General features: G+C 52.4%; 1 protein-coding gene across 1 annotated transcript in view; it reads left to right on the top strand.

Moving 5' to 3' along the window:
- The window catches only part of Nt5m (5',3'-nucleotidase, mitochondrial), a 32490-nt gene extending 18851 nt beyond the window's left edge, over positions 1-13639 (top strand). The window contains exons 4-5 of the mRNA XM_046456745.2: positions 11366-11480; positions 12835-13639. Of these exons, the coding sequence (XP_046312701.1) occupies positions 11366-11480; positions 12835-12977 (258 nt within the window). The 3' untranslated portion in view covers positions 12978-13639. The remainder of the gene's footprint in view (positions 1-11365; positions 11481-12834) is intronic.
- The last annotated feature ends 11772 nt before the right edge of the window (positions 13640-25411 follow it).

Raw genomic sequence — 25411 nt, 5'->3', positions numbered from 1 at the left:
CTCCCTCCATCTTCCCCCGGCAGCCTCAGCCCTTCCCTCTCGGGGACGCAGTCTGTCTGCCTGCCTCGGAGGGCTGGAAGTGGGGTCCATCTGATATCTTCCTCTCACCCCGTGCCGTGTTCTGTGTCCTGTGAATTCTGTTCCTCAGAACGAAGCCGACATCTGTCTGTTGCTCTCTTTCCATTGTTGCCACCTTAGAATTTCTGCCCAGGACTCCTAATGTCACTCTTAATGTCACCTAACCTTCTGGCGTATGTCAGTTCTACTCAGAGTGGACGAGGACTTTCATAAGATGGACCGAATCAACTCCATCTTAATGGTTTGCCTTTGAAAAATACGTACACACACTCCTGGGCCTGGCCTTCCAGCCTGCCCGCGTCCTCCATCCACCGCGCTCCCCACCCTCCTTTCCTGGAAGCGACCCTCGGCTGGAGTGTTGGCCCCCACCAGGCGTCCTCTGCTCCGGGTCCCCCCACATTCCCCACCATATCTAAGTCACGTTCTTTCTCCACCTTGTTGGGTTTCTCAGCCCTTGTTTCCTACAGGACTCTTAGCACCATTTGGAATGGCTTTGGTCCTCGTCTCTGGCTTGTAATTTGTCGTCTCCCACCAGCCTGAGATCCACAAGGGCAGTGGCAGTGACCGTCCAGCTGACTGTTGATCCCAGCCCTCAGTGCAGGGCCAGGCGCCCTGGGCACTTGGCCTTTTTTTGTTGGATGAACAGACCCATTTGTCCAGTGGAGAGCTATCAGACGCCGTTTCCTCTGGGCCTTTAATTGGCCAGGCACCCTCCTTTCATCATCACTCCTAAGGCTCAGAGCGGCTCCCCGTGAAACAGGAAAACCTTTCTGATTTGAAGAGATGGAGGCTCAGAGAGGAAGGTGAGGCAGCCCATTTACTGGGCCTAACAATCACACAGCCAGCGGGGCCTGTTCCACATCTGTCCATCTCCCCAGCTGTGCCCTGAGCCGCCTTCTCCTGCAGAGACGAGTCCCCCTTGGAGAGGAACAGGTGTCGATTCAGACCCCTGAGTCTCAAGCGGCATCACAGCCTTCCTCTGAACAAAAGGAGGTGGTGAGAAGGGTGTTGGTTTATCTCAGAGCATCAAAGGGGAGCCTCAGAAAGCAGACCTCAGGCAGCAGGGGCCCAAACCTGCAGACAGGCCGCCCAGGACAGGTGCTTCCAGACGCTGGAGCACCTGTGGACACTGGGGAGCAAAAACCAAGAGGGGAGCCAGTGGAGTTGGAAGGTCTTGGGAGCATCCTGATTGTCCTATTAGGTTGTCTCTGATGGCAGAGGGGCAGCGTCTCAGAGAAAAGCAGGGGGGTTGGTGCCAGAAAAAGGGGCACAGTGATGGCAGATGTATGTCCTGTCCCAAATACACAAGAGAAAAAGCTCCCAAAACCCACATCTAACAGTGTCCCTATCTCCCGCCACCTAGAGATGGGGACGCTGTTATCATTTTAATATTTCTTTCAAGTTTTACTTTTATGCCTATAAATATAATTGTATATTTTAATAAAACCTAAATCTGTTCTAACTTTACATTCCTTTTCTGCTTAGTATTATAATTTTAGCTTTTTCAATGCCATCAAACGCTGTTCTTCAGAAACACGATTGTTCATGTCTAAAGATGCCTTGTAAATAAGCTTTGTATTATTGTACTTTTTTTTTTGGGGGGGGTGCTGGGGATTGAACCCAGGGCCTTATGCATGTGAGGCAAGCACTCTACCCACTGAGCTATATACCCAGCCCTATTATTGTGCTCTTAAGAGTAAATTACAAGAAGTAGTGTGAGCACATCAACAAGGAGGGGCAGGGCTCTGGTGTGTCTTTCGCAGCAGTTCTGTTCCCACTGCACCAGCAGCAGGCAGAGCCCTCCCACTTCCCACCTGGGCGGGCGCAGGCTGGACCACACAGGGTCAGTTGGTTAAGAGGAAATGGGATGATGGACGAAGATAAGAAGGTAGAAAAATGCGCAGCATGTTTGAGGAACTCTAGGTGAATTTTGTCAGCCCAGCAGCTAGAGGGACTGGCTAGAGGGACAAGGCGGGTTAGGGCCAGGCTAAGTGCTTTAACTTACCCAGGCTCCAACCATCTGAGATGAAAATAGCTTCTACCACCTACTTGTCCCCCGTGTCCCTAGATGGACCCTTCTCCTTGTGGCTGGCTGTGGCTGAAGGAGATGTGAGTGACTGATTCCTCTGTGCCATGCCTGGGGCTGGCATTAAAGGGGCTACAGGCTGGTTCAGGACATGTGTGCTCAGGACGGATGTATGTAGCACCTTCTTGGCAGCCCTGGTCTGGGCTCAGACCTCCCACCAGTCACGGACGGTGGCCTTGTCCACTGCAGCAGGATCGCCTTTAGCATCGTATGTGTGAATATTTCTCCACGATCGATTTCCTCTGGAGTCATCATCACAAGGGGGAAAACTAACTGCCGTGAGTTCCCTGGGAGTCACAGAGAGGCTACATTCAGGCCATCAGCAGATAACAGCAGAGGGTGCTGAGGTGGCAGTCTGCACCCGCCTTCCCTGTAACCTCCAGTGTCACCTTCAGAGTACCCCGCAGAGCAGGGGCTGTTCTCATCCCTGTTGAGATGAGGAAGCTGAGGCCCGTGGCCAAGGTCAGCAGCAGGAAGGCAGCGAGCTGGGTGCAGAGCCAGAGCTCTGCCCCCCACCCCACCGTGTCACCCACCTTCCTGAGCTCTGTCCCCCGTGTCACCCACCTTCTTGAGCTCCACTGAACTGGAACTGAAGTAGCATGATTTTCCTCCCCTCCACGGCAAGCGCCTTGTGCATAGCCATGACATTTGATGCTGACTTTTTCTAGCTCAACAAGGCAAGTAATCACACGCCATATTAAGAGAGGTGCTGGGGTGTGAAGCAGAGCGTGTTCTTGTCATTGGAAGGTCGGTTCCCAGATGATGTGTCTGCTGGAATCTACTCTGGTTTTAAGAACAAACGTTTGGTGGAGTTCTTGCCTTGCACATGCAAGGCCCTGGGTTCGAGCCCCAGCACCACAACTAAACAAATAAGTTAAATACTCCACATAATTAGATCTCTTCATTTAACCTCAAAATAGAGATTTAGGCCACTTTTTGAACTTAGGGAGATAATGATTGGGCCTGGGGAGTACTCTGTGGGAGCATGTTTGATGAGCATCAAGAGGCCCTGGGTTCCATCCCCAGCACCACACACAGTGAAAGACATAAATTAAATGACATTTTAAACCACATTGTCCAGCTGCTCCCAGCACGTGGGCCTCTGGTAAGACTTACACTGAAAGGCTCAGCACTTTCTCTTGCCATGCTGTGACAACCACATTGCTTGCATTCCAGAAGCTTTGCCTGGTGAGGCTGCCCCACCCTCCACCCCGATAGCCTCACATGGGAGCTCATGGTGTGTTTTTTTAGTCCACACCAGCTCTCTTGTCCATTTGTTTGTTTGTTTTTTTGCTGATATAACAAAAAGCCTGAGACTGGGTGCTTTATAAAGAAAAGAGGTTTATTTTGGCCTTCCTATTTCTGAAGGCCAGGGAGTCCAAGTTCAGGGCGCCAGCATCTGCTTGATATCTGGTGAGGGCCTCATGTGGCTTCAATTCATGGGGGGGAAACAGGTACTTATAAAAGAAGCAAAGCATGAGGGGTGGCCTCAATTTTAACAGTCTACTCACGAGGTATCCATTCCAGCCCCGTGAGGTCAAGAACTCACTGGCCCTGGGAGACGCATCACGGGGTTCACGAGACCTCTGCACCCCACAGGCCAAACCCACCATCAGGAGGGGGGCCCACCTCCAACACCACCGTACTGAGGAAGTGTACCTCACCATGAGCTTTCCTGGGAACAGACCATATCCAAGCCACAGCCCCAGTGTCCACGTGACAGATATGGGGTTTTGTTTTGGGGTGAAAAGATGTTGGTGATGGTCCCATAACATCGCAGACCTGCTAAAAACCCTTGAAATGCACACTAACATGGCTGTATTTTATGGCATGTGACTTAGGTCTCAAAAATGACTTTTCAAGGTGAGATAAAAAGAAGCAGCTTTTTTTTTCCTAACATAAAAGACTAAAAGAACTGCAGGGTGAAATAGACAAATTCTCAATTATTGCCAGAAGTTTTAATCTCTCTCTTACTAATAACAGGTAGAACAAATAGACAAGAAATCAGAAAGGATCTAGGATCTTTGAATAGCACCCACCACACACCACCTTGACCTAGCTGATGTTCTTGGAGTACTCCATGGCAGAACATTGGCTCCATTGGCTCTCGTAGAGCAACACTGAACCTTTATCAACATTGGCCACATTTTGACACGGTGGATATGCTGAAATCATCAAATTGGACACTTTAAGTATGTGGATTTTATGGCATGTGAATTACATATTAAAAAATTGTTCAGATGGCTAAAGATTTTAAAACTAACCCTGTTCTTCCAATCCGGTCTTGTAATTTTATCATGGATTGGGGACAAAAGTGTATGATACTTTTAGAGTGCCCTAGGTCAAGCCCGCTATCTCGAGGTCATGTCAGCTGCGACCGCCCGTCCACCCTGACTTGGGGCCTGCCCTGAGGTCTGCTCATCTGAGTGCGGTTTCGGCAAGGGGCAGGTCTGGCTTGGAGATCTCTGTTTTTGAGCTTTGGGTTTGATCCTGAGCCTGGGAGCCATGCGGCTTGTGGAGTGTGGGGGTGGAGGGGCGGTAGCTGTCTATCCCTCTGCCTTCTCTCAGCACCATCCTCTTTGGCATCCCTCCACCCCCACACACACAACCCCACCTGCCCCTGTCTTCAGGATCACTGAACTCCTGGCTCTGAAGATGGAGGTCCTCCTGGCTGCACCTCGGGCCTAGGAGAGAAGGCCTCCCCAGTGAGCCCTACAGGCAATTAATTCTTCAGCCACAGGTAGTTTTAGATTCTGCTTCTGACATTTGTTCCTGATTCTGGTTTAGAAATGAAGATGCCGTTTTATACTTGGGTTGACTTTATGTATTCGGCCGGGCTGAGCTGCTTTTATCCCCAGTCTTTTTTTTTAGGAACTAAAATGATTTAGAGCAACAGTGAGAAGCCCTTGTATTTCCAAAGCGGCAGCTAACAGACCTAAAGGAGGACTCCTGTCCCAGTGTTCCCTGTGCTCAGAGGTGCCCCATGTGTGAGGTGCATGTGTTAGAGCTGACACACCACGCTGGGCACCTCCTTATTCCCCAGCGTCCATAGTCAACATTGGGGTTTACTCTGCGTGTTTGTTATGGTTTGGATTTTAAGTGGCCCCCAAAGGCTCCTGCACTGAACGCTTGGTCCCTAGCTGATAGCACTGTTGGGAGGTGGGGCCTCCTGAGAGGAAGCTAGGTCACCGGACACAATCTTTCTTTCTTTCTTTTTGAAAGAAAGAAAGCCTTTTTTTTTTTTTTTTTGTATTTTATGTAGAGATAGGGTCTCGCTAAATTGCTGAGGCTGGCTTTGAACTAGTGATCCTCCTGCCTCAGTCTCCAGAGCCTCTAGGATTACAAGTGTGGGCACAATGTTTCTGGAAGGGAATATTGAGACCTTGGCCCCTTTTCCTTCTTTTCTTTGCTTTGCTTCCTGGCTGCCATGACAGGACAGCTTGGCCCCATCCTGTGTCCCCTGCTGTGATGCTCTGCCTCACCAGAGGCCCACAGCATTGGGTCCAAGCAACATGGACGGAAGCCTCTGAAACCAGGAGCCCAAATAAATCTTTCCTCCTGTTAAGCTGACTTTCTCAGAGATCTTGTCACAGTGACAGCTGACCCACAGGGCTGTGCCTTTCGTGGGGTTGAGAGTGGGGAATGATGTGCATGCGTGAGGGTAGATGAGTTTGGGAAGTCTCTGTACCTTCTTCCATGAACCTAAGACCACTCTAAAAAGTAAAACCTAAGGGCTGTGGCTCAGGTAGAGCACTTGCCTAGCACGTGTGAGGCACGGGGTTCGACCCTCAGCACCACATTAAAAGAAAAAAAAGTAAACTAATAAAATAGAGTTTTTAAAAAGTTGTGGGTTTTTTTTTTTTTTTTTAATCTAAGAGCTGGGATGTTGCTCAGTGTTAGACCATGTGCTTAGCATGCACCAGGCTGCACCCAGCACTAAAACAACCAACCAAAACCCACACACCGTGAGTGAGACCCTTTGGCTTGACATCCTCATTTGTGTTTGGTATCATCAGAGTCGGGACGTTGGTCATTGTGACAGGTGGGTAGTGGTATCTCTTTGTTGTTTTAATTTGTATTTCCCTGATGGCTATTTGATGTTGAGCATCCTTTGAAGCAAATAGCTCTCTGTATTTATTCTGTGATGAAGTGTTCAAATCTTTTGTCCAGTTTTTCACTGGGCTGTAAGGCATGGAGTTGCGAGAGTCCTTTATGTATTCTAGAAAACAAGTCCTTTATCAGGTGACGTGTCTTGCAAACATTCTCTCTCGGCCCTGTCTTTTCTTAACAGTGTCTTCTGAAGAACAGAAGTTTTGTGCTTTTATCTTTTATGTTTAGGTTATCATCCATTTTTAATTCATTTTTTACACAGTACAAGATAAAACTAGAGCTTATTTTTTGTTTATTTGTGTGGTACTGAGGATCGAACCTGGGGGTGCTCTGCCACTGAACTCTCTCCACAGCCTTTTTTATTTTTTATTTTGAGACAAGGGTCTTGCTAAGTTGCTGAGGCTGTGCTTGAACTTGGATCTTCCTACCTCGGCCTCCTGAGTCCCTGGGATTAGTGGTGTGCACACCACCACACTTAGTTAGAGCTCCTCTGTTGGAAAGGTCATTTTGATTGAAATGTCTTTACCTTGGGGTCCATTTGTGTAGTGTTATCTGTATAGATCTTTTAATGGAAATGTCTCTCCTACTTTGAATACTTTAATGTAAAAACTATGTTACTGTAGTTTCATAGTAACTCTTGAAATCATTGTGAGTTTTCCAACATTATCTTTCACTCAAAAATTTATTTTGGGAGCTGGGGTTGTGGCTCAGCGGTAGAACGCTCACCTAGCATGTGGGAGGCCCTGAGTTCAATCCTCAGCACCACATAAAAATAAATAAATAAAATATTGTGTCCAGTTACAACCAAAAAATAAATATTTTAAAAATATTTATTTTGGGAGCTGGGGTTGTGGCTCAGTGGTAGAGCGCTTGCCTAGCACATGTGAGGCACTGGGTTTGATCCTCATAAAAAATATAAATAAAATAAAGTTATCAAAAATTTTATTTGGGGGCTCAGATTGTAGCTCAGTGGCGGAGTGCTTGCCTAGCATTTGTGAGGCACTGGGTTTGACCCTTAGCACCACATAAAAATAAACAAAAGCATTCTGTCCATCTACAACTACAAAAATTTTTTAAAAACTTATTTTGGCTATTTTAGATCCTTTATATTTCTATATAAATTTTAGAACTGATATGTCCATTTCTGTAGACAGCCTGGTGGGAATTAGATTACGGTAGCATTGTAGTTACATAGCTTAACAAAACCTTCTGATCCTGAATGAACACACACACAGTGCTTCATTAATTTAGATTTTAATTTCTCTCAGCAATATCTTATAGTTTTCATGGTACTGGTATCACTCATATTTTGTTGATTTTTTTCTTTATTTCACATTGGGGATTTTTGGCATAAAGCCTATTTTTATTTTTTGCTTAGAAAATCTTTTTTTAAATTGCTTTTATTTTTTTAAATACATGACATAATGCATCACAATTCTTATTACACATATAGAACACAATTTTTCCTTAGAAAAATCTTTGTGTTAAATACATATAACATAAAAGTTACCATCTTTACCAGTTTTAAGTGCATAAGTTCAGCCTATTTAATTTTTTATGCTATCATAAATAGCTTTTTTTTATTTTTGCAATCTCCAGGTGAATACAAATATAAGTGATTTTTTGTGTATCAGCCTTGTATTCATCCATGTTGCTAAATTGATAGCCTGGTTATTTCTTTGTAAATTATTGGAGGCTATTGAAGTTCAGATGTAATGATAACATTCATTTATTTCTTTCTGTATACCTGGCATTACTCTAAATAGTCTGCCTAGGTCAGGTTTCCATCATTATAATAAACACCTGCGATAAACCAAATTATTAAAAGAAAGGTTTTACCTGGACTCCCAGTTTTGGAGGTTTCCATCCGTGAGTGGCCAGCCTGTGGCTCTGGGCCGCATGTCCTGGGGGAAGCATGTGGTGGAATAAACCCTCTTACCTTGTGACCAGGGAGCAACAGAAAGCAAAGAATTAGCCAGGTCCTTTGCAAGGGCCCCCAGTCACCCAAAGTCATGCTCCTGGGCCCCACCTCTCAAAATTTCCAAGTGCCACCTTGAGGACTAAGCCTTTACCCACATGGACCTTTGAGTGACACTTCAGATATAAACTATAGCAGCGTCCCTCATAGATTGACTTTGATTCAGTCAGACCCACAGCATCCCATGGAGACTGTCTTTGGAGGCTCAACAGGTTTCCCGTGGTCCCATGACTCAAGTGTCATCGGAACCTTGGGATGGGTAAGGGCACTTAGGACGGCAGACTTGGAGTAAGGCCAAAAGTTCCTTTCTTGAGCACGTGCTCTGTGCAGGTGCAGTGCTGGGACAGGCGTGCACCAGGGAGGTCCGTCCTGCTCCCTGTTACTGGGCATGGACTGCGAAGCCTCCTGAGGAAGAGACTCGGAGACACAGGAGCAGCCTTGTGTCTTTAGAAGCAGCAGCTCTAGTGGTCACGGCTGTGATCCTTGAGGCTCAGGAAACCTGAACTCTCTCTTCCAGTCTCAGGGCAGGAGAGCATGGCGGTGAGGGCTCCAGGGCCACAGACCTGGGGCCACACTGGGCTCTGCCACTCACGTGACCCTCAGCAAGTCACTAGCCCTCTCTGAGCCTCAGAATCTGTCCACCACTGTGGTGTGTCATCTAAGTCAGCCCTTTATACAGAGTGGCTCTCTCTACTTGTGGCCTGCAGACGGGCCCCGGGCCCAAGAGGAGAGAAGCACAGAATGCGTCACAAGATGGAGCTTATGTGTGACTGGAAACTTTGATGACAATTTGACCTTCACACTGCATCCAAGCCCGTGGCCATGACGCAGTGAAAATGAACAAAACAGAATAAAAGTGACCGTCTCCACAGATGGGTTGGTGAAAGCAGGGCTCTCACCGCATTTGAGTCAGCCCTTTTGTTCCTGGGACCAAAATCCCTGGCAAGAACAAGTTAGAGGGAAAAAGGTCTGTTTTGGCTCATGGTTTCCATGGACCGAGTCCAGCTCCATCCCTTTGGGCCTGAGATGAGGTAGAACATGGGGATGGGAGGGCTTGGCAGAGGAAAGCTTCTCCGCCCAGGGCATCCAGGAGCACAGAAAGAGGACGTGGGCCAGGGAGGAGAAGGACCTACCCAGTGACCTACCTGCTTCCCCCAGCGCGGTGTCACCTCCCAGTAGGCCACCCAGCCATCAGTGGGTCATCATGTGATCGCCTCACGTCAGATTGGTTATGTACACAGCTGTAGGAATGAGGGAAAGGTGCGTGCTTCATAGGTGGTGACGAGATGTAGGCAAGAGGGCGGACCGTGGCACTCTTCTTGTGTGGGCCCCGGGTTCCCACCTCCTCTACCCCTGCCTCCATGCCTCCACATGTCCTCTCCCTGGCCTGGTACCTGGGAGGACTCCTGGCCAGGTGGAACGGCCCCTGGGGTCAGCCCACCCACAGTCCATCTGCCTGTGGCACTGTGACTTAACCCTCTCGGAGCCATCTAGCGAATCTGGTGGCATCCCGTGACTTTGGCCTTGAGGACTTCAGAATTAGAGCACCCTTCCTGTGGGGGCAAGGCTAACCCCCAAATGACCCACTCCTTCCTTTTGTATAATTGTTGATGGGTGCATCTGAGCAAGTGTCCCTCGAGACATGGTACCTGTCCTCAAGGAATCTGCAGTTCAGTGGGGCAGGTGGATATGCATCAGCTAATGTAAGCTGCTGAGGCAGGAAAAAGCCTGACTGTGAAGAGACCAAGGCCATCGTGGGGGGGGGGGGCGCACAGGGAGAGAGGAAAGCTGGGCTGCGCGGGGCAGGTACCTGCTCCCATCTCTGCAGAACCTGCCCTGATCCCTGCAGATCACAGAGCACCATGGTGGCTGGGGTGGAGGGTCAGCGGTGGCCGCCCGTGGCAAGGCCCTGGATGTGCTGAATTTCTAGGGCTCTGGGGAGGCCTAGCACACTATCCTTCTGGCCAGAGGACAGCCACCCTTATTTTACTCAAGGGGCTCTGGGGTCCCCGAGAGGGCGGGGACTGAACCCGAGTGTCTGCAACAGGACGGCAGCTGCCACACTGCACTGTCTCTGCAGCTCGGGGCTCTCTTGGCCCAAGCCACCGGCGCCGTGTAGCTGTTGCAACTTGTGGTATCTGTTCACAGCAGCTCTGGGGGGAGGCGTGCCCTCTCCTGCCCTCCTTCTGCTTCGACCTCCCACTGGCCCAAACCCCTAGTCGTGTGTGAGCTGAGGTGCAGAAATCTAGGAGGATGTCAGCTGTCCAGGTGGCTAGACAGTGTGAGCTGGGCAGAGCTGGGCCGCTGGCCTGGGATTGCTCACTCAGGATGTTCCCAGGGAGCCGGGTGGCTGTGCTTGGGCTTCGCTGGGTGGTGGGAGGGCACGCCCCTGAGGGAAATCAAGGGGTACCAGGAAACGGAAAGGCCTGCGCAGAGCCCACCGTGGCCAGGGTGCGTGTGGCTTGCCAGGCCCGAGTCTTTCCCTGCCCCATGAGTGGGGGCAGTCATCACACCCAGCACTTTAGCTTTCCCTGTCCTGCATCCCTGCAGACTCCTGCTCCATCTTCCTCAGCACCCGGAGCAGCAGCTGCTTCAAGTGCTCACCCTTTGCACTTGGGTGGAGGTCAGGAGCCCCTGTGGCGTCTCCCGGCCCCTCGGACGGCTTCTCTGTGACCCTTACAGTGTTCTGCCACTGACGGTCTGAATGCACCTGGCCTGAACCCCAACCCGCTAGAAGCTCCCCGAGGGCAGAGCTGCCTTTTGTCTTTCTCAGGCATGTCCGGGAGGTTGGAGGACCTGTGGAGGGTGGTGCTGGCCAACATGGCTGTCCTTTGTGGGGGCATGTAGCCCTGGAGACACTGGGTCTGTTTGTGTCACAGCCCTGCTGCATTCTGACTACAGAGTGTGGACAAGGGACACATGGCCCCCAAGCGCCAGCATCCTCGGTCATCTCGTCCCTCCTGCATAGAGCTTCTGAGAGCTGGCCCCTGGCGTCAGCCCCTTTTCTTCTTAGTGCTGAGGTCCTAAGCTGTCCCCCGCCCTTGGGAAGGGCCTTTACTGCCCCAGAGCTGCCTGATGTCACTTTGCTCTCCTCCCTCACCGTTCGCCTCCAGTATGCCTGGGTCGAGAAGCACTTCGGTCCCGACTTTCTGGAGCAGATTGTGCTGACCAGGGACAAGACGGTGGTCTCCGCTGACATCCTCATAGACGACCGACCGGACATCACAGGCAAGTGGCCTATGGCAGGGAAGGCGCGGGTGGGCCGGCCTTGGGACTCACGTCTTCCTTCTCCACAGTGGTCACCCTCAGCTGCCTCCTTGTCCCTGCTTGCCTACGCTGTCCGCAGGAGCGTGTCAGGTGTCCACTGTGCAGCCCACACTGAGCTGCCTCCTGGGGACTCCTGGGGTTGGGATCAGTCTCCAGGTTTAGGCCTCATTTGCTGGGTGGCCTTGGGGAGTCACCTTGCATCTCCAAAGCCTTGCCTCCTTCCTCATGGAAAGCGAGGACCTGGCTCTGATTTTTAAATCTTTGTTATTAGTTCATGCCCCACACCGACCCCAAAACACACATTTTTTTTTTCTCTCTCAGAAGTAATCTGGACTGAGCCTAATGTATGTCAGGCAAGCAGAACATGGTTTCTCTGGCTGAAGGTGTTTTGGAATTGCACTTGTCCCTTTTGCTTATAGATGCCCCCCTCCCCCAAATGAAACAATAAACCTGATTTTTGAAAGAAGAGGACAAATTATTGGTTCACGTAGCTGAGAGGGTGGGATAGGAGCGCCTCGGGCCCAGCTGAGTCAGCCTCCTGCTCTCCGAGCCCTGCCCAGGCCTGGTCTTGCCAGCATCTGCGGGCAGGGTGGTCTCTTGGTTTTAGTCGTCAGTAGTTTAGGGTCGTGGGCTGCTCTTTTAGACACCCCCAATAGGAAGAGACTTTTTCTTTTCCTAATGGCTTTTGGAACTGGTTTGGAAAACATGTCCATCTCTTCACCAGTCACTGTGTCCGGAGGTCCATGGGTGCATTCACCAGCCCCTCCCAACCATGTGGTTTCCCAGGGAGACCCAGGGTCACAATTGCCCATGGGGGCTGTGACCTCCAGGAGCCCAGAGGCCACTTGGAGCAGGAGGAGGCCTGTGGGAAGGAGCTGGTGGGGGACATAACCTGAAGGGGCAGATCCACCAGCAGCACCTGTGTGGACAGAAGGATGGAAGCTCAAGGGGCCCTTGGCCAACAGCTGCCTGCCTGTTCCTCCCCCACAGGCCAGCGCTGGGTGGCTGGGCACAGAGAGAGCAGGGCAGGCTGGACACCTGGCTCAGCGCAGACCCTCCCCCGGCAGGTCTGATGCAGAACACTGTCTCAGTGATGAGTCGAGCGCTTACCACGTGCTGTACCAGGTGTCTGGCATGAGGTGCCTTATTGGGTCCTCAGTCGTCCTATGGCAGGCTCTTGTGCAAGCACCCCTTACAGGAGAGGAAACTGAGTCATCGAGGCATGCTGCCCGCCTGAGGATACTCAGGATTTGGCCCCCGGCTGCGCCCTGGGGTCCCCGACCTCTGAACTGAGCTGTTACTTTCTCGCCCACAGGGGCAGAGCCACACCCCACCTGGGAGCACGTTCTCTTCACATCCTGCCACAACCAGCATCTTCAGCTGCAGCCCCCCAGCCGCAGGCTGCACTCGTGGGCAGACGACTGGAAGGCCATTCTGGACAGCAAGCGGCCCCACTGAGCTGGACTATGCTTCGGGCTCCTCCACGGGGCCCTGATCTCAGGGCTCCCAGCTCAGGGCCAGTGGGACCATGGGGACAGTGCTGTGCTGGGGGGCCCCCCTCCCAGATGTCTGGGTTACGATGACCACCTGCTGCACGGCCCTTCCCTTCCCCGGCCCTGCCAGGCCTTAACCTGATCTTGGGGCAGGGCTGGGCCCCCTGGAGCCTTGGACAAGGCAGTTTGGGCTGACCTCAGGCACTGGCCCTTAGCTGCCAGGTGAGGAGTCACAAGCCACTCTTCAGAGGCCCTCTCTACCCTCTTGGTAAGTTCCCCGAGACATCAGGGGTACACAGGTTCCAGGGTCTGCAGCCCATCGGCAAAGAGTGCCAGGAACGTGACCGCCAAGGTGCTTCCCGGTGGGCATGAGCCCCTCACCGCCTCAGCCATGGCACCCCGCGTCCCGCCTGGCCTCTCCAAGTGACCCCACGTGTACTTAGCAGATACTCAGTGGGTTCCAGGGGCCACCAGGCTCCGTCCTAGGAGACAGCACTGGCCGTGCCTGTGACCAGCTCCGAAGTGTCTCACTCCCCTGTCCCCGGGTCCCACTCAGCCCAGGAGAGTCAGTAGGCTTGAACGTTTGCAGAACAAACGAGAAATAAATGCTGTTCACATATGGCCTGAGCTGTGGTCTCCTGTAGCCCCTGCCCCACGATCCTCTGGCATCTGGCCCCCAAGGGAGCCCTGCTGTGCGTCGGGGGTCCAACGTGCTCACGAGGGGCAGAGGAGGGGCACAGCTGTCCCCGTGCTGGGCCTCCTTAGGCGGCCTCGTGGGGTTCAAGGTAGGACGACCCTGATGGTGGCAGAACTACAGCCTTGGGGGTGTCCTTGGTCTACCCACACCTGCCCTGGCCAGGCCCTCCCTCCACACCTGCCCTCTGTCCCTCCTGGCCCGCACAGTGGGGTACAGGGTTCCCTGCCCTACTCCTCCCAAGGCCAAGTTCCTGCAAGCTCCCAGGAGCTGATGTTAGAACCTTGGCTTTTGTTCCTCTTGAGCCCCTGGGAAGTGACAACCTTGGGGGCCTTTGCCCTTAAAGAGAACATAGGTTGTCCTCACCCCTAATTTGTCCCTCTGGACAGGCCTTTCGGGGCTGCTCTGGGGAGCGAGGCCAGGTAGGAAGGCAGTGCGGGAAAGGCACACCCCGGGCCAGGTGAGCTTTGTGACTTCCTGGCTCTCAGGGTCTCATGGCTTAGGCCCTGTCTCCCCAGCTGAGGGAGCAAGGGCCCCTCTGGGCTTGGCCAGTCACAGCTGTCCATGGTGCCACTTGGCAGCTTGTCCCTGCCTCTGCCCCTACCTGGGCTTTAGCCCTTGGACCGAGGGAGGGGCTTGGCAGGTCATTCTGACCAGTAACATGTTGGGGCTATGCCACATGCTCCAGAAGCCACCAGGCCTAAGGGTTCAGAGGCAGGCCCAGCTCCCCAGCTGCTCCCAAGATGCCCTACTGCAGTGACACAAGGTGAGTCACTTTCTTGTGTTTCCTGGCTGCTGGACTTAGCTGTCTTCCTCCACACCTGCCCATCACCTCTCCACGCTGCCTACAGCCAAGTCCTCGTTGAGGGGTGGGGGTGTCCTCCAGCCCTGGGCGGCCTAGGACCTTGCAGCCTCTGGCCATAGCAGTGAGAACACCTTCCCCAGGACTTGGCCCTCAGGGCTTTGGTGTGGAGAGGGTCTGTCGTGCTGTCGTGCACCTACTATGTGCTAAACCCAAGGACACAGCAGTGAATGAGGTGCAGCCAGCCCTGCCCTGAAAACACCGTGACCATAACCTGGGGAGCAAAAAGCAACTTGCCTTCTTTCTGCTAATGAGAGGAACAAACCTGTGGCTTCCTCAGCCCTGTCTGGTGTTTTCCGGCTCTTCCTGCCCAGGGAGCAGCCAGGCCCAGGGTGGACTTCACGCAGGGAAGCCTGCAGGTCTTGCATCTGGTCTCCAGCAGTCCTTATCCTTGTGCTGAGGACATGCAAAGCAGTGTCCACTGGCCCCTGGGTGAGTGGGGAGGAACAGAGGCCCCTTCTGTTCACACATGTTGGAAAATACTTAAGAGCAGAGAGGGGTGGCCTGGTCCCCTCTCCTGCCTGAAATCCCTCCTCGCGGGCAACCCTGTTTGTTTTCCCTCTCTCGCAACCCAGGGGTTTTTGTCCAGGGCTGGGCTGGCCCAGCTCTTCTATTCCTTACAAAAGCTACAGCAGGAAAGTTGGGCTCCCAGTCTTTCTGGACGCTGACTCCTCGGAAGCCCATTCCTTTGGAAATGAGTTTTAAAACCCAACCCCACAGCTGCTACGTTTGTTCTCTGCTCAGCTAGAGTCACTCCCCCAGGTGCAGACCCTTGAGCTGCTACAGTTTAAAGGAGGAGAAATAATTGCAGGGGAGAAGATGCTTCGAATGCAGTTCCACCTGCGGAGCCATCTCAAGGTGGCTGGCTGTTAACGAGGACAAATGGTCGGGGAAGCCCAGGTGCTGGGGAGCTCAGGAGCAGGAGGAGGGGCCCCAGAGCTCAGCTCCAGGGTTGGCCCTTACACAGGCTGTGCCACTGAGGTCTAGGTGGGAGGGAGGGGAGAGCCCCCGGCTGCAGGGACATGTTGCTGGAGCACAGGAGGAGGATGGCCGCAGGAGAGACTGGGGCAGGAGGTGCAGCCTGGCCAGAAATGCAGGCCGTCGGACACTGTCACGGCTGGGTGCTGCTGCCCACAGTGTGCCAGGAAGAACAGGGTGCCCGCACCTGCCGGGACCCATGCCAGGACCCCAAAGCTTCACTGTCTTGTCGGATTTTACCTAGTTTAGGGGTCCACTTCCCCACAGGGGAGCTGAGCTTGGATCTGCCTCGAGACAAGACCAACTGGTCCTTGCCTTGGGGACACCTGGCCGGCCTCTTGATGGCTCAGCTCTTGTCAGACATTGAGATTCACCCCATTGAAAACTGGAAGCCAGGTGCAGTGGCATATGCACCTGTAATCCCAGCTACCCTGGAGGCCAAGGCAGGAGGATCACAAGTTCAAGGCCAGCCAGGACAACTCACCGAGACCCTGTCTTAGAGAGAGAGGGAATTTTTTAATATTTATTTTTTAGTTTTCGGCGGACACCACATCTTTGTTTGTATGTGGTGCTGAGGATCGAACCCGGGCCGCACGCATGCCAGGCGAGCGCGCTACCGCTTGAGCCACATCCCCAGCCCCAAGAGACCCTGTCTTAAAATTTAAAAAATTCAAAGAAAGGCTGGAGATGTAGCTCAGTGGTAAAATGTCCCTGGAATCAATCCCCAATACTGCAAAAGAAGGAAGGGGGAAAAAGAAAAAGTTTTGTAGATCAGAGGTAAGAGTGTTTGCCTAGTTTGCATGAGGCCCTGGGTTCAATCCCCAGGACTGAAAAAGTAAGAAAAAAAAAATGGAAGAAAATGAAATATTGGAAATATTCAGGAACTTTAGGATGGGAGCCCCTAGAAGGAGCCACGTCCCCTAGGGGGAAGAAGATGGGGAGTCTGCCATGACAGTAGTATAGGGGGCAGGTGGGATGCCCGGGCCATACTCACGGGTGTGAAAGAACCTTGCCTCTGCTTTTCGGTCCTGGCAGGTGACAGAGGCATCCCACTCCCGGGGTGTGGGGCAGCAGAGACCCAGGGGCTTCCTCAAGGCCCAGGCCTTTGCTTCGGTCAGCCGTGTGCAGGGAGGGTGTGTAAAGGGCTCAGGGCCCTCCTGCCTGGGCCACCTTCCTCCTCTCTGCGGGGCTCCTTTGCACTACTCAGGTCCCACTTCTTGGTCTGGTGGAAGTACCACCCATGCACAAGGAGCATCGGTGGGGTGTCCTGCCCTCTCAGAAGGCCACACGGAATTGCTGGCCGACTATTGAGCTGTTACGACATCACTTGCCCCTTACTTAAGACTGCGCACTTCTTCCACGGGGTGCACGTCCTGTTGGGGATACCAAATAAAGGCAGGAAGCCCTCCCCGCTGCCATGGCGCGTGGGTCTCTTGGGCTCAGGTGGCCCCTCCTTTGTACAATGACACCGTGGAGGCTCTGGGAGGCAGCCAGCCGGTCCCAGCATCTGGTGGCTCTTCTGCCAAGTCCCTTCAGCACTAGCCTCTGTGGACAAGTGGCCCGAGTTCACGACAGAACAGGCCACAGCTCCCCAGCTGTTCCCTGCCCCGTAAAAAGCACTGCCCACTCCCTGCCTGGGGCTGCGTCCTTAACGCCCTCCTCCCACCTCTCCAGGCTCATGCCGCCATCACAGGTCTGCCAATGGAAAGGCCTCCTGGCCAGGCACCAGACTGCCACATTCCCGTGTCAGAAATACAGCTCAGGCTTGCTAGTGAGCAAAGCTTGTGCCCAGGGAGCCCAGGCGTGCTTTGGTGCAGGGGACTAAGCAGCGTGTCCAGAACTTTCTCCACCTTCCTGGTTCATTGGACCCTGTCTCGCTTTCCGTTCCGTTTCTGTTTCCCTTTGGCTGGCGAACTCTTCCCCACGGCAGAGCAGCCGACACCAGCATCTCCAACCCAGGCTCCATGCCCGGAGCCACCAGCTGGGCTCCTCAGCCACAGCAGAAGCATCACAGAAAGGGCCAGAAGGATGAGTGGTCATATTAGTGGCAACTGCAGTAGCAGGATCTGTGACAAGGGCTTTGATTTGTGCCTAACAGCCTCACTGCTTGAGGCTCGTCGAGACGTGGTGACTGGTATAAAGTCAAGACATCCCCCCCCCCAAGCATGTCCAGGTCCTTTGAAGACCCAGGCTACAGATCAGAGCAGGCACTACAGAGACTCATACTGCAACCCGGGAGGACAGTTTCCAAGTGATATTTGCTTGCAGCATTTGGGTCAAAGCATCCAGATGCACAGGTGTTGGGTGAGATATGGCAGGACAAAGGATGAACACTGTGAGCACCCTGGCATTTGGCTGGGTGCATCTTGTGTCAGGCCCCACAGGTGTGGGACGTCACCAATGGCACTTCTTATTTTTGTAGCCCTGGGGATGGAACCCAGGTCCTTGCACATGCTAGGTGAGCTCTCTACCACTGAGCCACTCCCCTGACCTGTACCACACAACCTTTCTAAGCCCTCGGGGTTTGTGGTTGGAGTCTTAGGTGGGTGGGCACGGTCCTCTGCAATGGTTTGACCTTCTTCACGAGGTCTCTAGATGCTAGGGAGAGAGGCTTCGGTACAGTCCAGCACAGGGAGCTGTGGTTTTGTCTAACTCACAGTTGCAGAGCGGAGGAGGAGGAGGAAGAGGCAGCTTGCCATGTGGGATAGACCAGGACCACCTACAAGATGTTCAAGCAAGGGCTGGGGCTTTGGCTCAGAGGTTGAGCGCTTGCCTAGCATGCGTGAGGCACTGGGTTCGATCCTCAGCACCACATAAAAATAAAATAAAGGTGTTGTGTCCACCTACAACTAAAAAAATAAGTATTTTTTAAAAAAAGATGTGCAATCATGGCCTCCAAACAAACAGGCCTCGGGACCCCCTCTCTTGCCTGAGCCTCCTTGGTGTCTTTTTGACTGTAACATGGAAACATCAGGAAGTCCCTCAGAGTGCCGCCTGGCACCCAGCCATGGCCTGACGCTGGTGGCTGGAATGTCAAAGGTGCAGATGAGAGCCCGCGGTGGGACTTGCGGGTGGCATGGGCCCATGCATGCTCGCTGTACAAGCCAGGGGTTTTAGGGCAGAGAGACAGGGTGGTTTCTTCTGGGTCACCGTTTGCCTGTTAATTGAGACATCCCCGACATCACTACAGCAATAGTCAACTCCTCAGCACTCAGTTCTGTTCCAGAGGCTGATGTGCTGCATCCAGGACCCCCAAACCACACTCTGGAAGCTGAGCTCATTCCATCCAGATCTGAGCCATCTCTGCATGACTAAGAGTGTAGACTAAGGACCCGGGGCTAGTTAGTCATGCAACCAGGACTTCAGCCCAGACGGCCATGCTCTGGGGCTCCTCTTGTGACCTCCGATCTGGTACTCTCTCAGGGCTCAGGTGCCCTGGAGGCAGGGCCTGATTCTGGAACTGGGCCTCCATCTGAAGTGGGTGCTCAGGTGCTTGGCTTGCAGCAGAAACTATAGGCCAGGTGGGGAGGATTCAGCCAGAGCTGGGCCATGCTGAGAAGCCAGGAGGGTAGGGCTCAGCTGGTTGGGGTGGCCTCCAGTCACCCAGTTGAGGGGGCGGAATCCATGTGACACGGGGGCTGCTAAGAACCTGAGCCCAAGGAAGAGCCTTTGGACCCTTTTTCCTTCATGACAGCAGAAGTTACTGCCAGCCTGTGGAGGGGTGCAGAGGATATAGGTGCTGGCTGGAGCCCTGGTGGCCGATCCCCAAAGAGTGACCTGGGGTGAGGGCTGCTGCAAAATCTGGGAACAGACAGGAGCTGGAGCCAGACATGAGAGCAGGTCCCTCAACCAGGTGACATGGCCAGGATTTACTGTCACCATGGCAGGGAAAAAAAAATAATCCACAGAAAATCAAGGGGATATTAGCCGGTAGGAATGGGGGCTTTGATAGACCTGATGCTTCCCCCGCAAAAAAATATAAGATAGACCAAAAAAAGACCACTTTAAATGGAAGGATTCCAAGTTGGGGTTAGTTGTCTTTTTTTTTTTTTGCACCAAGGGCACTTAACCCCTGGGCCACATCCCCTGCTCTGAGATAGGGTCTCACTCAGTTGCCAAGGTTGGCCTCAAACTTGCAATCCTCCTAAGTTGCTGGGATTACAAGTGTGCACACCGCCATGCCTGGCTTTAGTTGCCATTTTTGAGGCAACGGTGATTAGTGATCGTTAACAAGGGACAGTTATTTGTAGATGTGATTTTTAGTGTGTGCACACAGATCCCGTTACACAAACAATACCTCCCCCTCCTTAGCCCTTCCTGCTGGCGCTGGACCAGGAAACCAGGGCTCAGAGGGGCTCACTGACAAGCCCCAAGCTACCTGGAGAGCATGATTGGGGATGGGGACTTGGGTCCCTCCCAAACCTGGGTCTGGTGTCACCATCTAGCAACTTGCTGTGTGACTCCTTGCTCTCTGAGCCTCCATTTCCCCGACTGGGAAATAAGTTGGTTGGCTTCTATGAGAAAGCGTTGCAAGAAACAGGAGGCTTTATCCCAGACGGTTGCTGCTCAGTTGAAGACACTGACTTACTCTAAGAAGCCAGGTGGTGGGTGGGTGCCCCAATGTGGATGGGGAACTTCCACAGGAACCTGGAGATTTCTCCTAGGGCGCATTGTCCTGCTTTGGCCACTAGGTGGCAGCCCAGCCCCCTCTCAAATGGTATGCGGGTGGGTGTGTTTGGTGGTGGTGGAGAGGTCCTGAGAGGGGCACAGGAGCAGGCTTGTGGGCAAAGAAGGGCCAAGGGCCCAATGTCCTAAGTTCTCTTCCCCTCCGAGGTATGGGCAAGGGTCCTACAGGCTGTGTGTGGTGGCCAGATTGAGCATCCGCATCTAACTGCTGGGGTGGTGGTGGGGGAGGCGTTACCCCAACTTGCTTGTCCATCCGGAAATCTTGTCCCTAGCCACAACATCAGATACTCACCATCCACCAGACTTGACATGCATGTTTTTTCCCCCTTCAGTGATGGGGATAGACCCGGCCTCACACATTCAAGGCAAGCACTCTACCACTGAGCTACAACCCCCCCCCCCAGTCAACATAATAAACTCTTAAGGATAGAAACACATAGAAATAGCAAGCAAATTACCTGTCCAGAGAATGTTTCTGTCCTGCTGGCAATTTGGGTGTATGTGGGGCAAGGAGTCATTGATTAGATTTGGCAAAAGCTAGCTGGGATTCACAGGCTGCGGTCCACAGGAGGCCAGTCACAATTAGGCTACTTAGAATTTAAAGAGAAGCAGCACAGAGGAGATGTAGCCTGTCATGCAAAATCCAAGGATCTCATCTAAGTTTCTGAGGCTGGTTAAATTTTCTTTCTTTCCTGAAACAAGGCTAATGATCAGGCCGTGGTGAGGGAGCTGCAATTCACAGATATGTCCACTGGAGGGCACCAGAGACCCGTCTAACTGCATGGCGCCCTTCCTGCCTCCCCCACCCCCAGGGATGGGGGGGGCGGGGTGAGGTCGCCTCTTTGGTTCCCTGGAGCCTGTAGTCAATGCCTAGATTAGACCTGCCCTGTGTTCTGGCTCCATCCTGTTGTTTCTAACCAGCAGCATTCCTTTCTGATCCCATGCACCTTCTGGAAGCTCCCGTGGGCAAGGCCTGAGGACCTCAGCTACTCTTGTCCCAGCCGATGGATGAATCACTGCGGTTACCTCATCCAAGAACCAAGAGCTATGGGGGCTCTTGGTTTCAGCCTCCGGACGGAGGCTTAGGCTGAGGTCCGGCTGGCTCTGTGAAGGGGGATTGCAGGTGCTCAAAGACCTCACTGGTCCCTGCTGTGGGGCAGCATCCACCCTCTGTGGCTGGATCCCACCGTGCCTGTATGAGGCTCTCCATACAAACCAGGTTACAAACTGGTGGCTCTGACATGTCTTATATTCTTGCAGGGTCTTCTTAATGGTATTTTTTATACCCTCCTGCTACCAGCCCTCAGGAGACCCGGCCCAGGAACGGCTGGCTATCGTTGGTGGTGAGCCATGAGCAGAGCCTTTTACTCTACACCCTCCTCTAGGATTAGTCCCCAGCCCCATTCACACATTGGTGCCACCTCCTAGCCTCCTGGTGGCATTTGAGTCCCCGCCCTCTGACTAAACAAAGCACCCTATTGTTTAGCACCCATCATGCCCACCCAGCCCCCAGCCTGCAACCCCCCTCCCTTTCTCTCCTGTCCTACCTCAAGGTCTGTCCTCTGCTGTCTTCCTGCAGGACGTCCCTACAGGCCCCCCCCCCCATCTTCTGACCTCCTACAATAGTCGTTGCTGGAACCACTGACTTCCCACCGACTCTAGGGAGGGAGGTGACCAGCATCTAATGGGAGGGAAAGAGGGTGGAGGGGAGGAGAAAGGGACCTGACACCGAGCATTTGCCAGATGCATTAGGATGTCATGAATCTTCCCAGTGACTTCGATGCAAGGTAAAGAGAGGCTCATTGAAATTTGTGAAAACCAATGGGGGAGAAAATGGAGCCCGGGTCCCGTTCAATTCCAAAGCTACAGCACAGAGCCGGTCAGCAGACACAAGGACAGCCACGGTGTCCAACCCACGGAAAGCCATCGAGTGGCAGAGTGACTCACTGCAGCCTCCTGCTATCATCGTTCCAAATCCCTCCAAAGGAGAGAGAAGACACATTTAAAATTCACAACCATGTTGGAAAACAGGACCGCTGCCCTTGGCAAAGCAGATGTGGTGCCAAAGACAGAAAGAGGGAAGGAGCTGGGACTCTCAGATGGGGTGGGGGGGACCAGGAAGGGGAGGGTCACTGCTGCCCCAAGGGTGGGTGTGGGGAATCCCAAGACCCTGGCAGAATGGCAGGCAGCTTTCTGTTACAGTAATGAAATGCCTGAGGGGATCAATTTAAAAAGAAGAAAGGTTTATTTTGGCACAGCTTCAGGGGCGTCTGTCCGTGATTGATGGACCACATTACATTTGGGCCTGCAGTGAGGCGGCGCGACATGGCAAGCTGTTCATCTCCCGACTGGCACTTGAAGCTGAGCGAGGCAGAGAAGGGGCCAGGGTCTCTATATCCTCTTCAGGGGCATGCCTCCAATGATTCCACTTCCCCCCTAGGCCCCACCCTTCAACACAGGGTCCTGTGGGGGACATTCAAGGTCTAAACTATAGCACCATTTAAAGTGCCTCAGGAGGAGCCAAGGTGAGTTGAACCCTCACACACCTGGGCCAAACAGAGAACATGGGTATCTGTTTGGAGGGAGTGGAAAGGAGTAGGTGGGGGTGCATGGCCTGAAGAGACAAGCAGTGTCCCAGAAGGCTGGTGACACTCGGAATGAGTCCCCCAGCAGAGAAGACTAGGTTTTGCCTAGTGGTCCACTAAGCTATCCCAGGAGTGGAGACAGAGAGAGCGTGATACTCGTGCTTTTAGTCTGTTCGCTACTGCCATAACAGAATAACTGAGACCAGGTTCGTTTATGAAGAAAAGAGGCTTTGCCTCATTTAAGGTTCTGGAGGCTGGGAAGTTCAAGATCAGGCACTGCGGTTGGTGAGGGGGCCTCATGCCGCATCAGCATGGCGGTGGCATGTTTTGTGTGAGGGACGCAACCCAGGTGCTTGTGGAAGAGAGGAGGGATGGGTGGGGGGTGGGGGGACAACCTTGAACCCAGGGATGCTCTACCACTGAGCCACATCCCCAGCCCTTTTAAGTTTTTAATTTTGACAAAGGGTCTCACTTAAGTTGCTGAGGCTGGCCTCAAACTTTCAATCCTCCTGCCTTCGTCTCTGGAGTCGCTGGGTTTATAGGTATGTGCCAATTGGTGCAGCAATTCCTTACCCAGAATTCTAGGATGGAGCCAAATGTAAGGAGACAGACATTCAGAGACATGCATTGAGCAAAAGAATCAACCTAAGCAATAGAATACCAGAAAAAAACGGGTGAGCCAAGAAGCTAACAAACGTCATTAAATCCAAGTGAGATTGCTTAAAAATCTGAAATTAAATCTGGAACTAAAATCTTAGATGGTATCCCAAAGAAGGAATTTGTGGAACTGAGGAAAATAAATATGCAAAAAATTCTGGCCTTATTGGAGAGTAGAAGTAGATTCCGATGAATTCTAGATATTGGTAGAATGAGATCAACTGCATGTGTGAAAATGTGAAGGGAGATAAAAGTAGAGAACATAATTCGTGTAAACTATCAGAGGGGAAAACAAATGGAAAAAATGAAATCAATCCAACAGGTATCAGGGGGAAAAAGAAGAACAAAAGCATACGAAATAGAAAACAAAAACTACCATCAGCAGTAAGTCTAAACATTTCAGTATTTGCATGCAATAAATATGAATGGGTTAAATTTGGTTACTAAGGACAAACTCCTTCTAGACAAACAATGAAATCTTGTCTTTAAGAAATGCATAAATTGTAACGACTCAGGAAGTTTCTAGATAGAAGAGTGGAAGAGATGCTAAATAAATCTTAATTAAAAGAATATAAGGGAAGATACCTCAATATCAGACAAAACAGAACTCAAAGCAAAAAACGTAGTGAAGTTGGATTCACGTTGCTAAGTAACAATCTGCCAGCAAAATAAAATGTAGGAAATTTTATGCTTCTAGCAACATAGTTTCAAAAGGTTTACTGGATAGATCCGTACAGAGAAATGGACTGGTCCACAATTAAGGGAGAGACACAATGTATTTTTTTTCAGAAATTGGATGATCAAGGAGGCAAGAAAAGATCTAATAAACTTTTTTTTGAACTGTTCAAATTTATACATACTATGTCTACAAAGGAGGTTATACATATTCAAGTAAATTTTAGCATTTCAAACACCCATGGATTGGACATATCTTGATATGTTGAAAAAGAATTCTCTCCAAAAATCTGGAGGGGAAAAAAAAAAGGTAGTTAATACCGGGGCAATATAATGATCTCATAGGAAAAAGTAGAGAGAGCCGATGAGGGAGTTTGGCACATTTTGTTAGATCCTAAGTGCCAGGTGCAAAGAAACTGCTCCCCCCAGGAGCAGTCTCCTTTGGAGGCTGGGGAGGCAGATCTGTGTGGCTGGGAGCGGGAGGGATAGATCACAAAGGGAGACCTTTCTGGCCTGAGGAGGTGAGGGCTGGGCCTGCAGCATTTCCTGAGCACGGAGCAGTCAGAAGTGGTGCATGTGAATGACCTCATCTGATCCCTGAGGCAGGGGCCGTCAACACACCCATTTCACAGGGGGAAAGGCAGAGGAGTGCACAGTGGGCCAGGCTGATCCCTCCTCAGCGGCGTTCTTCTCTCCACCGTGAATGGGAGCTCTCTGCTGGGCTCCTGCCTCACCGCAGCAAGAGCCCAAGTCTTTGCTGCTGACTTCCTGCCTCTCGGGGGCCACTTTCTGACCTTGGTGCCCACCCACCACCTACCAGGATGCCCCAAGCCCCCACAGCCTCTGGCTCCCGGAGGCTGTCCCCGACATGCACGCAGGTGCCTCCCTTGGGCAGTGTCCTCCCCAGCCCGCCCCTCCTGGGCACCGGCTGTCACACTGTGCACTCCCTGCTCTCCCTCGCCTCCGGCCAGGGCGGAGATCAGCCAGGCAGAGGAGATGAAGTGAGCTGCCTGCTGGCCTGGCAGGGACTGACAAAGCCCACGTGGCTGTGTCTGGGGTCAGGCCTGGGAACGGGTGGGGAGGGGACCCGGGTGAGGCCCCATCCTGCCTGCCCATGTCCCTCGGCCCATCAGCCTCCTGCTACAGCGACCTGCGCACACCCTGTTCCCCCAGGTGACTGTAAACACGCTCAAGGTGATGCCTGTCCTCCTTGGGTTTGCACGGGGACATCTGCAGGTGATAAATCGATAGCCGTGGGATTA

This window comes from Marmota monax, unplaced genomic scaffold (assembly GCF_021218885.2).
Source record: "Marmota monax isolate L192 unplaced genomic scaffold, Marmota_monax_Labrador192_F-V1.1 WCK01_AAM20220418_F8-fsc00291, whole genome shotgun sequence".
NCBI lineage: Eukaryota > Metazoa > Chordata > Mammalia > Rodentia > Sciuridae > Marmota > Marmota monax.
This window is presented reverse-complemented; position numbering and strand designations above follow the sequence as displayed.